Consider the following 20,683-nt stretch of genomic DNA (forward strand, 5'->3'; position numbering starts at 1 on the left):
AATGGCCTCGAGTGGTATATTTGATTTACACGCGAGAGTAATCTGATAAACCACGAGGCGCAGCCGAGTTGGTTTATCTGATTACTCGAGCGTGTAAAGCAAATATACCACGAGAGGCCATAGTTTAACTGGCTTGTACTATGTTTAGAACTGTACTACTATGTTTAGCTACTTCCTGTCATGCTTCTTCAATGAATATGCTTATAACTACTGTTTGACGTCACTGTTGCTATAGCTATGCAATGAATTTGCTATCTTTTTAAAAAGCGATGGCTGATTCAAGCAAGTGTCTATGATTCAAGCAAGCAATTGTGAAGGCTGTGTTTCTGCATCTTTATAGAAGGCACTTCAAGAAAGTACACTGGTGCTACTTGTCTACAAAGAGTGCAAATGTACCCGAAAATATCATTCCACAAGCCTACTGTACTGGCCCAGTGCAGTGCAGTCTCTTTAGTCTGAGAAACACTTGGCAGTCTGGACCCTTCTTACTGCTCCTGGTCCCATGCAGCAATGTAATAAGCAGGTTGTGACAACCAATGTTGAAAGTTGAAAAAAAGCAACACAAACAAACCAGTATCGTTCGGTTCACGGAGTTCTTCCAAATTTGCCTCCTTTTTGGAACTATTCATCGCTCGAACTTGGCTCTTTTTATGTTGACTAGCTCGAACTTGGCTCTTTTTATGTTGACTAAAATCATTAGTAGTCTGTTTTGTATTGAATTCTCTAATATTGCTAATATTGATTGAATTGAGTAGTGTGTCATTGTTTTAATTGAAACAGTGTGTCAATTTTGTTGCAAAGGTGGGATACTGTATTCAGTTCTAGCTGTACATGTAGTTTGACCACAAGCCATGGTATATGGCTGTTATACACTAGGGTATAACAGCCATATACCATGGCTGTGGTCAGACAGGTTGTATAAGTAGTATAAACTACAACTGAAGCCTTTGATCTTTGGTGCAACCATAGTACAATCTCCTATGTATACCCTTTTGTAGTGTTATTTTGTTGGTGGCTTGTGAAAATGAAACTGTTGTCAAATTCAATTCTTCCTCAACAATAGTATGGAAACGTATCAGTTTGAAGAGATGATGATCTCACACGAATAAGAATAACTATAGCTCCAAACCTTTGTCTGTGTTTAGTGGATCTGATTGTGCTAATGTTTCTCGAGATATAAACTACTGTGACCACGTGGTTGAACAAGTCTTTCCGACTGTGACATGCATGGGGTTCAAAATTTCTCGTACCATCTCTCGAGGGTAGATCTTCTGGTGAACGTATTCGTGTTCTTAGTGCCCGAGCATGCAATTGTGAACTGCAACACTGACATATCAGTCAGTGAATTCCAGTTACAGAGTGGAGGGAGCTTTAGAGAATTTGAAGTTGAAAGTTTCTGTTGCATTGAATCCACTTCTCCAGTACTGGTCTCCCAGTATGCATATGGTGGTACGAGTGATGGCGTGGAAGACCTATGCATCCATGATGATAATCCCTCCAATTGAGCAGTTTACAAATAACTATTTAGTCGAGAATTTCACTAATTTCTCATCCAACTATGTCATGACGTTCAGACAATTCTGTAGTTACTGGATGGCAGAAAGGTGTCTGTTCAAATGGAGAAGTTTGTGGCCTCATAAGTAGAACAAAATATGTTTACTGGAGATCATTCTGTTTGCCATTAAAACAACTCAGCTGTTCTAGGTGTTTCGGTGTACAGATTCGCTACAGCCAGTTCTAGTTACCCTGGAGGCATGAGATTATCTCCCATACAATGCAACTGTGCATGGTCAAAAATCTATTTGTTTAAATAACATGAGACAGTTTAATTGTAGCTGCGCTAGCTTGAATGGATTTGGTGCTAAACAGATGGATTCACCTGTTATTGTAAGTTGAGTGTTTAAGTTTATATAGATGTATATCAAGTAGAACAAATATACGTGGTAGCAGCCACCTAGTTTCTACTGCACTCTATAGTAAGAGCTATCTTTTGGGTTTACAGATAAAAGACACTAGTCTATCAGTATGTGTGTGAAGAGCACTCTTGTACGATCTCAAGTTGCATGTAGCTGTTTCATTAAAGCCACCATTCACAAAAAAATAAAATGACCACGTGCAGTAAGCATACAAATCACGTTTGTTAGCATTAAAGTTGCTGCGATCAGAGCTAGAATGAGTTCACACCAAATATCAACCTTTTCTTCAAGTTTTAATCTCACTAAGAGTTTTCTTTTAATACCATGTTGCTTTCTACAACTTGGTATTGGAGGCTGTATTTAACTATGGGTGAGTGTAAGTCATACCTATAGATAGTAACCATGGTAATAGTGGAAGGGATCAATACATTTTGAAGATGCGTGAACAGTTATTCAAGTTACAAGAAATGATAGAGTAAGTCGCCTAACCTTGTCAGACATCAATGCATCATAAAAGTGCGAACAAAACAAATCAATTATTGCACACTCTATAATAGATGGCTGTAACCAGTATATATACATCTATTTTACTGCTAAAAATCTTTCTCCTTCATTGAAAAGAAACGAGAGTTCTCTGATACAGCGTAGATACAAGATGCAGTTTCTATCACCTTCACAACAGCCTTGTGGTGGAAACCTTGATGGGCAGCCGCGTGAGCTTCTTCATGCACAGGCAGGACACAATGAGCTTCACATAGCACACAGCGCTTAGCACATCGCGCATGACCCATTGAAAATTGTTACATAGCTATAGCGCATATATAGCACATCACACATTGCGTATCGGACATCTTCGCATATAGCGCATATAGCACTTAGCACATAATCTGAGTTGTAAACACAAACACATGGCAAGTTGTATATATGCAGTTAGAAGTCTAGCTATATAGATCTAGTTTTTACTGTGTATACGTCTTTCTCCCTCCTTCAGGCGCATAGTACATCACACGTGGCGTATTGGAAATCTTTGCATATAGTACATAGCACATAGCGCGACCTTCTGTTAGAGTGTACAATTAGTCTTGTGCATTACACAACCTTTTACTGACGCACTTTGATGTCTGACAGAGTTCGGCAACTTACTCCAAGTAAGTTTTGTTTATCTTATCAGTGTGAGTTATATGGCTATAAGTTCTGTAGTATAACTGAATCACCTCATTTGTATTTTTCAAAAGCTATCACCTGCCCTCCCTTGACTATTCCTTTTAATGGTTTTGTGACGCACAATTCTACTGCTGATGAAAACGGCAACTATGCTTTTTATATGGGGGCTACCTAAAATTGTGACACTGGGTTTTTCCTGGTTGGTAACAACTCAAAACGGCATTACTGGTGCCTTAATTATGCTTAAAGATTCTAATAGTAAGACATGCAATTTTTATTTTCTATAGTTGCAGTTGCCTCATCTTCATCACTTATCCGAGATGTTGTCATACCTGTTGTGAGTGTGGTGGCTGTACTAGCTCTAGTTGTACTGGGTGGAGCTGTCTATGGATACATTCAAGTGATAAGCCATCTGTTCAAGTTAAAAGATCCACAAACTGGAACTGCCAAACTATGGAACATAGGAACCATGGAATGCTGAGAACCATGCATGCATGGAACCATAACATATTAAGGTATTTCAGTCCATGAAAAACTGATCACTGTCAACATATCAATAGGTATTTAAAGAATTATCATTTTGCTAATGACGTTTACTCGATTGTCGATCACTAAACTCACTTTTAGCACAACAATAATAATTGCCTTTATGGACATCTGGAGAATTAAGACCGAATATTCGTATGTGCATGGTATTGCATGGTATGAATATTTTAACGAAGTGATTATCAGAGACATCTGGACTCAATACAATTAACTGAGATCTAATAGTATATAACCGGAGACTGAGTAGCTCAACAACAAAATATTGATCTTGTAATGCCCACATCACAGGTAACACTGCATGACTTCTTGTATGTTTTATAGACTGATGTGACAATGTTAATAAGTGATAAAATAATTTGTAGTGGTTCCCCATAAAAGAGAAAGACATGCAGTTGTTCTTGTGTATCACAAATCCAGAGCTAAGTGCAATTCAGTGGGAATGTTTTCACTCTTCAACTGTATAGTAAGCATATTTTGGTTGGAACACCAAAAAACTGAGAAACTGTTGGACACCATAGACACCACGGGCACTACAGAACACCACTGAGAAACTGTAGGACACCATAGACATCACGGGCACTACAGAACACCACTGAGAAACTGTAGGACACCATAGACACCACGGGCACTACAAAACACCACTGAGAAACTGTAGGACACCATAGACATCACGGGCACTACAGAACACCACTGAGAAACTGTAGGACACCATAGACACCACAGGCACTACTGAACGCCACTGAGAAACTGTAATACACCGTAGATACTATAGTACACCACGGGGCACTACTAAATAGTGTTGATAGACACTATTTGACACTACAAAAGACACCATGTTGGACATTATAGATACTATACTATAAATTATAGTTAAAACGCTGACACAGCTTATTTCGTGGTTCTTACATCCAGTACTAATCCATATTTTCCTAAAATTAATATTCTCTATAATTATGGAGTGCAAGGAAAAGGGATTCTTGTTGAAGCCTACTTTATAAACTGTCAGATGCCTATTTAGCACTACCGTACACGTGTACCAGAATGGCAGTACGAATATTCCAGTATTATAAAGACCTCTCTCATAATTATATACCGTATAAATATGATTTGACAACCAAGCTAACGTAATACTATTCCTTAGGAAGCCATACTCCCTTAGATTCATGTTGCATAATAAAGTGTGCATCTACTGACAGTGTTATGCAACAGAGCATGCATGTTAGGAGTTTGTGTAATTGCAACAGTGTTAGGAGTTGCATTCATTGGGGACGATAACATATGCCTTCCTTGCCAGGAAATGGGTAACTAGCTATAGACATGTCTTAAAGCCTATACTGTGTGCTTATAGAACTATATACTAGCTAGCTATATAGCTTAGGTATAGTTAGTAACAGTTGCTATAATGACCTACAGAATTGTTACATTGACCCTGTCCATAGTCATAATCACATTTGCTCACAAGAAAGCATTCTGTAATGCCCAAATCACAGGTAGGACTGAGTTTTATATGTGTATGTAGTAGTCTGGAATTGTTCATTGATCGTAGATGTGACCCTATCAAGTGCTGGCAACAAATTTGTGGTCGGTTTCCCCAGAAATTTTGATCATGAAGCAGAACAGTTGTTCTTATTTATAACAAACCCAGAGTCAAGTGCTGTTAGCTTTACAGTCACTCCAATTGATAGCAGTGGGAACGTTTCAACATCTTCAATTACTATAAACATACCATTAAATTTTGAAGTTGTATCTGTCGATGAAAGGAACAAGGGGATCCTTGTTGAAGCTAACGGAAACATCAGTGTGTATGGGCTGTCTTACGATTCTGGTTCTGCAGATGCCTATTTAGCATTACCATGTACTATAATGGCAGTGGATGAATACGAATATTATGGAATCTCCTATGTACCCTTTTGTAGCGTTATTTTGTTGGTGGCTTGCGAAAATGAAACTGTTGTCAAATTCAATTCTGTAACAATAACACTCAATAGTTTGGAAACGTATCAGTTTGAAAGTAGTACTCAGGATCTCACAGGAACAAGAATAACTAGCTCCAAACCTTTGTCTGTGTTTAGTGGATCTGATTGTGCTAATATTCCTCAAGATATAAACTACTGTGATCACCTGGTTGAACAAGTGCCTCCGACTGTGACATGGGGCTCAAAATTCCTCGTAGCATCTCTCAAGGGTAGATCTTCTGGTGAACGTATTCGTGTTCTTAGTGCCCGAGCAGCAAGTGTAGCTGTGAACTGCAACACTAACGTATCAGTCAGTGAATTCCAGTTACAGAGTGGAGGGAGCTACCGAGAATTTGAAATACTTATTAACAGTTTCTGTAGCATCGAATCCACTTCACCAGTACTGGTCGCACAGTATGCATATGGTAGTGAGAGTGATGGCGTGGGAGACCCATTTATGATGATAATCCCTCCAATTGAGCAGTTTACAAATAACTATTTAGTCGAGAGTTTCACTAATTTCTCATCCAACCATGTCACGGTGTATGTTTCTTCTGAGTTTTTTCAAACTGCACAAATATTTTTAGACAATTCCATTGTTACGGACTGGAGGAATGTTGTCTGTGCAAGTGGAGAGATTTGTGGCCATATAAGTAGAACAAATGTGCCTACTGGAGCTCATTCTGTCCGCCATCAAAACAGCTCAGCCGTTTTAGGTGTTTCAGTGTACGGATTCAGCTCTTCCAACTCTTCAGATTCTTATGGTTACCCTGGAGCCATGAGGTTATCTCCCATACATTGCAACTGTGGTCAAAATTCTATTTGTTTGAATAACATGGGACAGTTTAATTGTAGCTGCTTGAATGGATTTGGTGCTCAATTGACTGGAACTGATGAATTCACCTGTAATGGTAAGTTGAGTGTTTCTACTAATAGAAGGGTCATGTCACTGTTTCTTTCTTTTCATTGCAGCCATAACCTGTCCTCCATCTACTGCTCCTTCCATTGGCTCTGTGACATACAGTGCCACAGCTGATGAAAATAACACCTATGCCTTTGATGTGGTAGCTACCTACAACTGTTTCGCTGGATTTTCTCTTGTCGGCGACAATACAAGGAACTGCACTGGAGATGGCAGTAGCACTACTGGTGCTTTTGCTGGTATAGCTCCAATCTGTGCAGGTAGGAACTTACACAATATTTCAGGAGTTGTATATTATAGGCTTCTCTTCTACAGCTATAACATGTCCTCCACTTTCTAATCCAACAAACGGCTCTCTGTCTTATTCGAATGTGCCTGGTCAAAACAACAGCTATGCTTTCAATGTCGAGGCTACCTACAGTTGTGATACTGGATTTTCACTAGTTGACAACAACACAAGGACTTGCACTGGAGATGGAAGTAGCACTAATGGTTCTTTTGATGGAGAAGCACCAACTTGTGAAGGTGACTCCATGAAAAACGCTGAACTGTGCTCTAACATTCTATATATACAGTCATTACCTGCCCTCCCCCGAGTGATCCTGTCAATGGCGCTGTGGTTTACAACAGTGATTTAGAGTTTGGATCGCAAGCTATCTACAATTGTAACACTGGGTTTTTTCTAGTTGGTAATACGACCAGGACTTGTAGTGGAGATAGCAGTAACACTACTGGTTATTTTGATGGAGAAGCACCAACTTGTGAAGGTGAGCGTATGAAAAAAGTTTAAACCGTATAATTATAATATATACAGTCATTACCTGCCCTCCCCTGAACCATCCTTCCAATGGCTCTGTGCTTTACAACATTGATTTAGAGTTTGGAACACCAGCAATGTACAGTTGTGACAATGGATTTTCTCTGGTTGGTAATACGACCAGGACTTGTACTGGAGATGGCAGTAGTATTACTGGTTCTTTTGATGGAGAAGCACCAACTTGTGAAGGTGAGTGTCCATGCATGCAGTTAATTACATTCTGCAATAAATAGCATGTGTATTGTGACTCAAGGTGCACTCCATCATTCCATATGCAGCCATAACCTGCTTTGCCCTAAGTGACCCTATGAACGGCCATGTAGACTATGAAGGTATTTCTTCTAATAACAACCAATTCCAAATTCCTTTTGGTACGATGGCCACCTACACTTGTGTCATTGGGTTTGCTCTGATTGGTAATGACATAAGATTTTGCACTGGAGATGGCAGTAGCACTACTGGTGCATTTAGTGGAATTGATCCAACTTGTGAACGTAAGTGACACCAACATGTTTTGTTTTAGCTTACACTAATTTGTCCTATGTAGCTATAACCTGTCCTCCTTTGATGAGCCCAACCAATGGCACTGTGTCTTATGGCGGAGTTGCTACTGATGTAAATGGCAACTTTACGTTCAATGTAATGGCTACCTACAGTTGTGACACTGGGTTTTCTCTGATTGATAACAGCTCAAGGACTTGCACCGGAGATGGAATGAGTGTCAATGGTGGCTTTAATGGAACAGCTCCAACTTGTGACCGTGAGTGCTCTTCACACACTTAACTTGCAACTGTAAACCCTCTCCTCTCTCCAACTGTCTACAGCTATAACCTGCCCTGCTGTGGCAGCGTCAAGTAGTGGCAGTATTGATTTTGGTGGAGCCTCATCTGATGGAAACAGCAACTATGCCTTTGATGTGGTAGCTAATTACAATTGTGATAATGGATTTTCTCTGGTTGGTAATAGCTCGAGGACGTGTACTGGAGATGGCAGTAGCACTACTGGTGCTTTTGATGGAGCAGCTCCAACTTGTGAACGTAAGTGCATATGTTTCTGTTATTTTTAACTCCCCTAACAATCCACCCCACCCACCAGCCATAACTTGCCCTGGTGTGCTCATACCGAACAACGGCAATATTGACTTTGATGGCGCCTCACTTGATGAAAATGGCACATATATTTTTGCTGTGGTGGCTACCTACAGTTGTGACACTGGGTTTTATCTGGTTGGTAACGACTCACGGACTTGCACTGGAGATGGCAGTAGTATTATTGGTACTTTTGATGGGTCGGCTTCAACTTGTCAGCGTGAGTTACATACATGGCTTTATATGACATACTGAATCACATATATTCTTTTTTCAAAAGTTATCACCTGCCCTCCGTTGACTATTCCTTTTAATGGTGCTGTGACGTACAATTCTACTGCTGATGAAAACGGCAACTATGATTTTTATGTGATGGCTACCTACAATTGTGACACTGGCTTTTTTCTGGTTGGTGACAACTCAACAACTTGCATTGGAAATGGCAGTAGCATTACTGGTGCCTTCAAAGGCCTAGTTCCAATATGTGAATGTAAGTTATAATAATTTTAGGGACTCAATTTGAATAAGCATTTCTGTTACATACAGCTATAACATGCCCATCACTTTCCAATCTATCCAACGGCTCTCTGTCTTATTCGAATGTGCCTGATCAAAACAACAGCTATGCTTTCAAAGTCGAGGTTACCTACAGCTGCAACTCTGGGTTTGCTCTGGTTGGTAACAAGACAAGGAATTGCTCTGGAGATGGTAGTAGTACTACTGGCTATTTTGATGCGTCTGCTCCAACTTGCAAAGGTAAATACTATAATACTTCTGTGTTTGGAAACAAACTGTTTTTGCAGCAATAACATGTTCTCCTATTGCCGACCCAATTAATGGGACTGTAATCTATTCTACTGAGGCTGATGGTTTGGGAAATTATGTGTTCAATGTGACGGCTAATCACAGTTGTGACACTGGGTTTGATCTGGTTGGTAACAACCCAAGGACTTGCAGTGGAGATGGAAGTAGCATTACCGGTGCATTTGATGGAGAGGATCTGAAATGTGAAGGTGCAAACAGTATTAGTGTGTACAGATTATAATGACAATAAGGCAAACCCTACTGTACACAATTCATTAATTAATTTAACGACCAAAAATACATTGATACAATTTTAAGATTAATTATAGGCTTTCATAAGTAATGAATTTTTGTTTTTACTCATGCACAGTTTTAGTTGCCTCTTTTGCATCACTTATCCTCGGTGTTGTCATACCTGTTGTGAGTGTGGTGGCTGTACTAGCTCTAGTTGTACTGGGTGGAGCTGTCTATGGATACATTCAAGTGATAAGCCATCTGTTGAAGTTAAAAAAGTCTGAAACCGGGACTGCTAAACTACTGTAATCTTTAATATGGTTTTCAGTCTGTGCAAAACTAATAATTATCACTGTCAACAGTACGTCATTTACATTTAAGTAGATAGAGGTTTTTGGGTATGAAACACTAACTTATCGTTTAATTTGTGATTCTAAAGAATAATGCTCTATACCAATGAGCTCACTTTTATGTTCGTTTCGATCGAGATAAAAATGTTTGTTCATGTACGTCTTGTCCACGTCCACTGACAACACTATAAGGCTCTTCTCTGTAGTCTGTATGGAATGTCATTAATTTCACATTTTGAAGAATTTATTATCAGAAAAATGTGCTAAACAATGCAACATCTAGACCTGTGTGAACACCTTGAACATTAATGTGCACATGCAACTAGATCTAGCTATAATTTATAAAAGTAGGGAGCATTGATATTTTGGCGTAAGAAGATGGTTTGACAAAGGGGAGCTTTTTCTTGTATGCATGCATGGCCTTGGAGGGGGAGCTGAGACATATGCAGCCCAAAATTATCTAAGCATAGCATTGCAAGATTATCACCAAAAATAAAAGGGGACTCCAGCACTCTGCTTCTGACTGGTCTAAGCATATTATAGATAGAACTCTTCCTTTTCTATCTATGGTCTAAGTCTATATAATACTACTTTAACCCTGTCTACTCGTAATTATAATTATACGTTTGCTCACAAGAATGTGTAATGCCCAAATCACAAGTAGAATTCTTGAATTGTCCATTGCTTCATCTTATAGATGTGAAGTGCTGGCAACAACTCTCTCGTTGACTTCCCTAGTTAGTGGTCAATTGCAATGGGATAAAATTTCTTATTCATCCACACAAACCCAAAGTTAAATAATATTTTCCCGGTCACAATTGATCGTGGGAGCATTTCAATTTCTTCAATCATCCAGTTTTTGGGGGATCTTTGTTGAAGCTGATGTATATTATAAGATCAAGGATGTATATTAACTATTTTCTGCGGACATGTTACAGTGTATGTACTATGATGGCAGTGGATGAATGAATTATTATGGAGTCTCGTATGATGCTGGGATCCTTGGTATAATCTCCTATGTACCCTTTTGTAGTGTTATTTTTTGTTGGTGGCTTGTGAAAATGAAACTGTTGTCAAATTCAATTCTTCCTCAACAATAGTATGGAAACGTATCAGTTTGAAAGGGATGATGATCTCACACGAATAAGAATAACTATAGCTCCAAACCTTTGTCTGTGTTTAGTGGATCTGATTGTGCTAATGTTCCTCGAGACATAAACTACTGTGATCACCTGGTTGAACAGGTGCCTCCGACTGTGACATGGGGCTCAAAATTTCTCGTACCATCTCTCGAGGGTAGATCTTCTGGTGAACGTATTTGTGTTCTTAGTGCCCGAGCAGCAACTGTAGTTGTGAACTGCAACACTAACATAACAAATTACTATATCAGTCAGTGAATTCCAGTTACAGAGTGGAGGGAGCTTCAGAGAATTTGAAGTTGAAAGTTTCTGTTGCATTGAATCCACTTCTCCAGTATTGGTAGCCCAGTATGCTATGGTGGTACGAGTGACGGCGTGGAAGACCCATGCATCCATGATGATAATCCCTCCAATTGAGCAGTTTACAAATAACTATTTAGTTGAGAATTTCACTAATTTCTTATCCAACTATGTCACGACGTTCAGACAATTCTGTAGTTACTGGATGGCAGAAAGTTGTCTGTTCAAATGGAAAAGTTAGTGGCCTCATAAGTAGAACAAAATTTGTTTACTGGAGATCATTCTGTTCGCCATTAAAACAACTCAGCTGTTCTAGGTGTTTCGGTGTACAGATTCGCTACAGCCAGTTCTAGTTACCCTGGAGGCATGAGATTATCTCAAATACAATGCAACTGTGCATGGTCAAAAATCTATTTATTTAAATAACATGAGACACTTTAATTGTAGCTGCACTAGCTTGAATGAATTTGGTGCTAAACAGATGGATTCACCTGTAATGGTAAGTTGAGTGTTTAAATATATAGAACAAATATACGTGGTAGCAGCCTAGTTTCTACTGCACTCTATAGTAAGAGCTATCTTTTGGGTTTACAGGTAAAAGACACTAGTCTATCAGTATGTGTGTGAAGAGCACTCTTGTACGATCTCAAGTTGCATGTAGCTGTTTCATTAAAGCCACCATTCACAAAATAATAAAATGACCACATGCAGTAAGCATACAAATCACTTTTGTTAGCATTAAAGTTGCTGTGCATGATCAGAGCTAGAATGAGTTCACACCAAATATCAACCTTTTCTTCAAGTTTTAATCTCACTAAGAGTTTTCTTTTAATACCATGTTGCTTTCTACAACTTGGTATGAGTTAGTTACATGGCTATAAGTTCTGAGTATAACTGAATCACCTCATTTGTATTTTTCAAAAGCTATCACCTGCCCTCCCTTAACTATTCTGGTTTTGTGACGCACAATTCTACTGCTGATGAAAACGGCAACTATGCTTTTTATATGAGGGCTACCTAAAATTGTGACACTGGGTTTTTCCTGGTTGGTAACAACTCAACAACTTGCACTGGAAACGGCATTACTGGTGCCTTAATTATGCTTAGAGATTCTAATAGTAAGACATGCAATTTTTATTTTCTACAGTTGCAGTTGCCTTATCTTCATCATTTATCCGAGATGTTGTCATACCTGTTGTGAGTGTGATGGCTGTACTAGCTCTAGTTGTACTGGGTGGAGCTGTCTATGGATACATTCAAGTGATAAGCCATCTTTTAAAGTTAAAAGATCCACAAACTGGAACTGCCAAACTATGGAACAGTAGGAACCATGGAATGCTGAGAACCATGCATGCATGCATGGAACCATAACATATTAAGGTATTTCAGTCCATGAAAAACTGATCACTGTCAACATATCAATAGGTATTTAAAGAATTATCATTTTGCTAATGACTTTTACTCGATTGTTGATCACTAAACTCACTTTTAGCACAACAATAATAATTGCCTTTATGGACATCTGGGGAATTAAGACCGAATATTCGTATGTGCATGGTATTGCATGGTATGAATATTTTAACGAAGTGATTATCAGAGACATCTGGACTCAATACAATTAACTGAGATCTAATAGTATATAACCGGAGACTGAGTAGCTCAACAATAAAATATTGATCTTGTAATGCCCACATCACAGGTAACACTGCATGACTTCTTGTATGTTTTAAATTAACTATAGACTGATGTGACAATGTTAATAAGTGATAAAATAATTTGTAGTGGTTCCCCATAAAAGAGAAAGGCATGCAGTTGTTCTTGTGTATCACAAATCCAGAGCTAAGTGCAATTCAGTGGGAATGTTTTCACTCTTCAACTGTATAGTAAGCATATTTTGGTTGGAACACCAAAAAACTGAGAAACTGTTGGACACCATAGACACCACGGGCACTACAGAACACCACTGAGAAACTGTAGGACACCATAGACACCACGGGCACTACTGAACGCCACTGAGAAACTGTAATACACCATAGACACCACGGGCACTACAGAACGCCACTGAGAAACTGTAATACACCATAGACACCACGGGCACTACTGAACGCCACTGAGAAACTGTAATACACCATAGACACCACGGGCACTACAGAACACCACTGAGAAACTGTAGGACACCATAGACACCACGGGCACTACTGAACGCCACTGAGAAACTGTAATACACCATAGACACCACGGGCACTACAGAACGCCACTGAGAAACTGTAATACACCATAGACACCACGGGCACTACTGAACGCCACTGAGAAACTGTAATACACCATAGACACCACGGGCACTACTGAACGCCACTGAGAAACTGTAATACACCATAGACACCACGGGCACTACAGAACGCCACTGAGAAACTGTAATACACCATAGACACCACGGGCACTACAGAACACCACTGAGAAACTGAGGACACCATAGACACCACGGGCACTACTGAACGCCACTGAGAAACTGTAGGACACCATAGACACTACGGGCACTACTGAACGCCACTGAGAAACTGTAACACACCGTAGATACTATAGTACACCATAGGGCACTACTAAAATAATAGTGTTGATAGACACTATTGGACACTACAAAAGACACCATGTTGGACACTATAGATACTAGTTAAAACGCTGACACAGCTTATTTCGTGGTTCCTACATCCAGTACTAACCCATATTTTCCTAAAATTAATATTCTCTATAATTTATTATGGTTATGGAGTGCAAGGAAAAGGGATTCTTGTTGAAGCCTACTTTATAAACTGTCAGATGCCTATTTAGCATTATATCCCGTTGCTATGTTGTTGCCAAGTGCAATATGAAGCATATTGCACTGCTGAAAGTCATAATTATTGCACTGACCGCAAAGTCATATTGCACTGACCGCAAAACGCCCCTCTGGCAATTAGACAGACAATTAAATTAAAATTAAATTAATACGCATGAGACATAACAAGTATCAAAGTATGTCCAGCCATGCAGGAATGAATATTCAGCACTGCTGGAGTTTCTTCTTGCAACCGTGCAGGTTTTAAAATTGTCCAAGATTTATTTTGTGGAAGATTCTGTGTTCCTAGATCGACCTAGTCCTCGACATCGTGATGCATGTCAATTCTGCTTCACCGTAGCACTAGAAGTGGCTCTTTTTGCTGGGGGCATGAGCTGTTTTGCAGCAGTGTAGAAGCGAGCTTTCTTGGCTTGGTTATGAGGCCGAGCGTAGACCAGCAGCTAGTATTCACTGAGTAGTGGGGTGGGGCTGTTTCTTTGCAGCAGTAAGTGGGGTGGGGCTGTTTTGCAGCACCAGAAGTGGGGTGGGGCTGTTTTGCAGATTTCAGTTAAAACTCCAACAATTTTGTATCAAGCCATTTGTCGGTCATGCCAATCTTATACGCTGCAGATACTGGCGTCTAGAAGAGAGAAGAGATGGAGCTGTGTCTAGAGTTGTCTCTGTCTTTTTTTGTGCTGTTTATATTGTGTTACTAGGACAGTGTTATGTTGCTATGCCCTCGGGATATAAACTAGTTATAACACGTGAACTAGGGCTGCATGGCATATATTGCACTCAGCCCTTGGGGCTGGCGCCCTTGTGCTTCAGTGCAATATATTCCATACATCCCTTGTGCCCGTGTTATAACTATAACCTACTGTACGTACACGTGTACTAGAATGGCAGTACGAATATTCCAGTATTATAAAGACCTCTCTCATAATTATATACCGTATAATAAATTATGTGTATTACAGAATATTTGCAAGAGGGCTGTTCTATATTATATGCGAATTTTGCATTTGGTTGTATTTAGGCCCCCATGCACTCTTCTGCCACTCATGATAATAATGTTTTTATGCTATTTGCTTTCCTCAAGAAACCTTGTATATCCTTTCAATTCGAGTTTGTTGTGGTGAAGGTACAAGGTAGACCCAACCAAATATGATTTGACAACCTGGAAGCTAACGTAATACTATTCCTTAGGAAGCCATACTCCCTTAGACTCATGTTGCATAATAAAGTGTACATCTACTGACAGTGTTATGCAACAGAGCATGTTAGGAGTTTGTGTAATTGCAACAGTGTTAGGTGTTGCATGCATTGGGGACAATGCCTTGCCAGGAAATGGGTAACTAGCTATAGACATGTCTTAAAGCCTATACTGTGTGCTTATAGAACTACTATAGTTATAATAATATAGCTTAGGTATAGTTAATCAGTTGCTATATAATGATGAGCTACAGAATTGCTACTTTGACCCTGTCAATATTCATAATCACATTTGCTCACAAGAAAGCATTCTGTAATGCCCAAATCACAGGTATAGGACTGAGTTTTTTGTATAATTATAGATCTATGTATGTATAGTAGTCTTAAATAATAATTGTCCATTGATCCTAGATGTGACCTCATCAAGTGCTGGAAACAAATTCGCCGTTGGTTTTCTTAGAAATTTTGATCCAGGAGATAATGATTTGTTTTTGTTCATCACAAACCCAGAGTCAAGTACTGTTAGTTTCACAGTCACTCCAATTAATCTTAGTGGTAGTGTTTCAACATCTTCTACTATTGTAAACATCCCTTCCAGTTTTGAAGTTTTATCTGTCATTGAAAGAAACAAGGGAATCATAGTTGAAGCTGGCGGAAGTGTCAATGTGTATGGGATTTCTTCCCATATTTTTAGTGCAGATGCCTATTTAGCATTACCATGTATAAAAATGGCAGTGGATGAGTACGAATATTATGGAATCTCGTATGATATCCTTAGTAGTAGCTTTCCTAGTGTGATCTTGTTTGTGGCTTGTGAAAATGAAACTGTTGTCAAATTTGATTCCTTAACAATAACACTCGACAGTATGGAAACCTATCAGATGGAAAGTGTTAATGATATCACAGGAACAAGAATAACAAGCTCCAAACCTTTGTCTGTGTTTAGTGGATCTGAGTGTGCTAATGTTCCTCAAGGTATAGGAGCTTGTGACCACCTGGTTGAACAAGTGCCTCCTACTGTGACATGGGGCTTAAAATTCCTCGTGGCATCTCTCGAGGGTAGATATTCTGGTGAACGTATTCGTGTTCTTAGTGCCCGAGCAACAAGTGTAGCTGTGAACTGTAACACTGACATATTAGTCAGTGAATTCCAGTTACAGAGTGGAGGGAGCTTCAGAGAATTTGAATTACCTATTAGCAGTTTCTGTAGTATTGAATCCACTTCTCCAGTACTGGTTGCCCAGTATGCATATGGTGGTGAGAGTGATGGCGTAGGAGACCCATTCATGATGATAATCCCTCCAATTGAGCAGTTTACAAATAACTATTTAGTCGAGAGTTTCACTATTTTCACATCCAACTATGTCACGATGTATGTTTCTTCTGAGTTTTTTCAAGCTGCACAAATATTGTTAGACAATTCCATTGTTTCTGGGTGGCAGAAAGTTGTTTGTTCAAACGGAGAAGTTTGTGGCCACATAAGTCGAACAAGTGTGTCTACTGGAGCACATTCTATCAGCCATCAAAACAGCTCAGCTGTTCTAGGTGTTTCAGTGTACGGATTCGGCTCTTTCAGTTCTTATGGTTACCCTGGAGGCATGAGATTATCTCCCATATACAATGCAACTGTGGTCAAAATTCTATTTGTTTAAATAACATGGGACAGTTCAACTGTATAGCTGCTTGAATGGATTTGTTGCTTCATTGTCTGAAACAGATGAAATTGTCTGTACCAGTAAGTTGAGTATTTAATTGAAGATATCATTCACTTTTTCCTTCTTTTCATTGCAGTCATAACCTGTCCTCCCTCGACTACTCCTTCCAATGGCTCTGTGACATACAGTGCCATTGCTAATCAAAATGACACCTATGCTTTTGATGTGGTAGCTACCTACAACTGTTTCGCTGGGTTTTCTATTGTCGGCGACAATACAAGGAACTGCACTGGAGATGGCAGTAGCACTACTGGTGCTTTTGCTGGTATAGCTCCAATCTGTGCAGGTAGGCTTACACAATATTTCAGGACTTGTGTATACAGGCTTCTCTACTACAGCTATAACATGCCCTCCACTTTCAAACCCAACAAACGGCTCTGTGTCATATTCAAATGTGCCTGGTCAAGGCAACAGCTATGATTTCAATGTCGAGGCTACCTACAGTTGTGATATTGGATATTCACTAGTTGATAACAACACAAGGACTTGCACTGGAGATGGAAGTAGCACTACTGGTTCTTTTGATGGAGAATCACCAACTTGTGAAGGTGAGTCAATGAAAAACACCAAACTGTACTCCATTTTATTTATATACAGTCATTACCTGCCCTCGCCTGAGTGATCCTTCCAACGGCACTGTGACTTACAATGTTGAGAGTGGTAATTTTGAGTTTGGAACGCAAGCAATATACAGTTGTGACAATGGATTTTCTCTGGTTGGTAATACGACCAGAACTTGTACTGGAGATGGCAGTAGCACTACTAGTTCTTTTGATGGAGAAGCACCAACTTGTGAAGGTGAGTATCCAGTTAACATTCTGCAATAAGAATAATGTATGTGTCTTGTGACTCAAGGTGCACTCCATCTTTTTGATTATTCCATGCAGCCATAATGTGCCCTGCTCTAAGTGACCCAATTAATGGTGAAATAGACTATGATGGTGGAGGTATTTCAGCTAACAACAACCAATTCCAAATTCCTTTTGGTACGATGGCCACCTACACTTGTGTCATTGGTTTTGATCCGATTGGTAATGACATAAGAACGTGTACTGGAGATGGTAGTAGCACTACTGGTGCATTTAGTGGAATTGATCCAACATGTGAACGTAAGTGACACCAAATAATTTTAAGCTTACTAACCAATTTTCAATTATGCAGCCATAACCTGTCCTCCTTTGATGACCCCAACCAATGGCACTGTGTCTTATAGCGGAGTTCCTACTGATGTAAATGGCAACTTGTCGTTCAATGTAATAGCTACCTACAGTTGTGACACTGGGTTTGCTCTGGTTGATAACAGGTCAAGGATTTGCACCGGAGACGGGATGAGTGTCAATTGTGGCTTTAATGGAACAGCTCCAACTTGTGACCGTGAGTGCTCTTCACACACTTAACTTGCAACTGTAAACCCTCTCCTCTCTCCAACTGTCTACAGCTATAACCTGCCCTGCTCTGGCAGCGCCGAGTAGTAGCAGTATTGACTTTGGAGGAGCCTCATCTGATGGAAACAGCAACTATGCCTTTGATGTGGTAGCTAATTACAATTGTGATATAATGGATTTTCTCTGGTTGGTAATAGCTCGAGAACGTGTACTGGAGATGACAGTAGCACTACTGGTTCTTTTGATGGAGCAACTCCAACTTGTGAACGTAAGTGCATCTGTTATTGGACATTTTAACTCCCCTCCCATTCCACTCCACCCATTAGCAATAACTTGCCCTGGTGTGCCCATACCGAACAATGGCAATATTAACTTTGGTGGAGCCTCACGTGATGAAAATAGCACATATATTTTTGCTGTGGTGGCTACCTACAGTTGTGACACTGGGTTTTATCTGGTTCGTAACGACTCACGGACTTGCACTGGAGATGGCAGGAGTATTATTGGTACTTTTGATGTGTTGGCTTCAACTTGTCAGCGTGAGTTACATGGCTTTAAATTACATGCCGAATCACCCCTATTCTTTTTCCAAAAGCTATCGTCTGCCCTCCCTTGACTATTCCTTCTAATGGTGCTGTGACATACAATTCTACAGCTAGTGAAAACGGCGACTTTGATTTGTTTGTGATGGCTACCTACAATTGTGACACTGGATTTTTTCTGGTTGGTGACAACTCAACAACTTGCACTGGAAACGGCAGTAACATTACTGGTGCCTTCGATGGCCTAGTTCCAATCTGTGAAGGTATAAGCTATAATAACAATTTTAGGGATTCAATTTGAATAAGCATTTCTGCTACATATACAGCTATAACATGCCCACCACTTTCCAATCCAACCAACGGCTCTGTTTCTTATTCGAATGTGCCTGATCAAAACAACAGCTATGTGTTCAATGTAATGGCTACCTACAGATGCAACTCTGGGTTTGCTCTGGTTGGTAACAACACAAGGAATTGCTCTGGAGATGGCAGTAGCATTACTGGTGCATTTGATGGAGAGGATCTGAAATGTGAAGGTGCAAACAGTATGAGTGTGTACAGATTATAATGACAATAAGGCAAACCGTACATAATTCCTTTAACGACCAAAAAAACATAAATACAATTTTAAGTACTCCATAATCATCTCGTAAGTAATGAATTAGTGTTTTTACTCATGCACAGTTTTAGTTGCCTCTTCTGCATCACTTATCCGAGATGTTGTCATACCTGTTGTGAGTGTGGTGGCTGTACTAGCTCTAGTTGTACTGGGTGGAGCTGTCTCAGTATGGATACATTCAAGTGATAAGCCATCTGTTGAAGTTAAAAAAGCCTGAAACTGGGACTGCTTATAAACTATTGTAATCTTTAATGGCTTTCATTCTGTGTAAAACTAATAATTATCATATACGTCATTTATATTTAAGTAGATAGAGGTCTTTGGGTTTGAAACACCAACTTATTATTTAATTTGTGATTCTATTCTTATAAAGAGTAATGCTCTATACCAATGAGCTCACTTACATATTGGTTTCGATCGAGATAAAAAATTTTGTTCATGTACGTCTTGTCCACGTCCACTGACAACACTATAAGTCTCTTTCTCTGTAGTCTGCATGGATGTCATTAATTTCACATTTTGAAGAATTTATTACCAGCAAAATGTGCTAAACAGTGCAAAATCTACCTGTACCTGAGTGTGAACACCTTGAACATTAATGCGCACATAATAACTAGATCTAGCTACGAGCATTGATATTGTGGTGTAAGAAGATGGTTTGACAAAGGGGAGCTTTTACTTGCATGCATGGCCTGGAGGGGGAGCTGAGACATAATAATAATTATGCACCCCGAAATTATCTTGCAAGATTATCACCAAAAATAAATGAGGACTCCAGCACTTTGCTTCTTAATTTATGCCACTGCATTGCTGAATGGTCTAAGCATGTATAATTTTTGTAATGCCCAGATTACAAGTAGAATTCTTGAATTGTCCATTGATTCATCTTATATAGATGTGAAGTGCTGGAAACAAATCTGTCGTTGACTTCCCTAGTTAGTGGTCAAAATGGGATAAGAATTGTTCTTATTCATCCACAAACCCAAAGTTAAGTAATAATTTCACGGTCACTTCAATTGATCATGGGAGCATTCAATCATCCAGTTTTTGGGGGGATCTTTGTTGAAGCTGGTGTAAATAATAAGATTAAGGATGTATATTTAACTATTTTCTGCGGACATGTTACAGTGTATATATACTATAGGATGGCAGTAGATGAA

General features: G+C 39.5%; 3 protein-coding genes across 3 annotated transcripts; all 3 read left to right on the plus strand.

Annotated features, from left to right (window-relative positions):
* The first annotated feature begins 4,961 nt into the window (after nt 1-4,961).
* LOC135333963 (CUB and sushi domain-containing protein 3-like) lies at nt 4,962-10,034 on the plus strand. Its single transcript, XM_064529031.1, has 14 exons — nt 4,962-5,116; nt 5,173-6,492; nt 6,554-6,763; nt 6,819-7,028; nt 7,079-7,270; nt 7,318-7,509; nt 7,599-7,814; nt 7,868-8,080; nt 8,145-8,357; nt 8,416-8,628; nt 8,689-8,898; nt 8,955-9,164; nt 9,212-9,421; nt 9,583-10,034. The coding sequence occupies exons 1-14, from the start codon at nt 5,029-5,031 to the stop codon at nt 9,753-9,755; spliced, it is 3,870 nt and encodes a 1,289-aa protein (XP_064385101.1). The 5' UTR covers nt 4,962-5,028; the 3' UTR covers nt 9,756-10,034.
* A 5,956-nt stretch (nt 10,035-15,990) lies between these two features.
* On the plus strand, nt 15,991-19,928 carry LOC135334059 (E-selectin-like). The gene is made up of 12 exons (XM_064529135.1): nt 15,991-16,634; nt 16,942-16,997; nt 17,054-17,263; nt 17,316-17,525; nt 17,575-17,775; nt 17,865-18,086; nt 18,139-18,351; nt 18,416-18,630; nt 18,689-18,901; nt 18,958-19,167; nt 19,231-19,440; nt 19,589-19,928. The coding sequence occupies exons 1-9, from the start codon at nt 15,991-15,993 to the stop codon at nt 18,692-18,694; spliced, it is 1,977 nt and encodes a 658-aa protein (XP_064385205.1). The 3' UTR covers nt 18,695-18,901; nt 18,958-19,167; nt 19,231-19,440; nt 19,589-19,928.
* LOC135334141 (E-selectin-like) lies at nt 19,050-19,740 on the plus strand. The gene is made up of 3 exons (XM_064529249.1): nt 19,050-19,167; nt 19,231-19,440; nt 19,589-19,740. Exons 1-3 carry the CDS (start codon nt 19,050-19,052, stop codon nt 19,738-19,740), a joined length of 480 nt encoding a protein of 159 aa, XP_064385319.1.
* Nucleotides 19,929-20,683: the final 755 nt, after the last annotated feature.

This window comes from Halichondria panicea, chromosome 1 (genome assembly GCF_963675165.1).
Source record: "Halichondria panicea chromosome 1, odHalPani1.1, whole genome shotgun sequence".
NCBI classification, from domain to species: domain Eukaryota; kingdom Metazoa; phylum Porifera; class Demospongiae; order Suberitida; family Halichondriidae; genus Halichondria; species Halichondria panicea.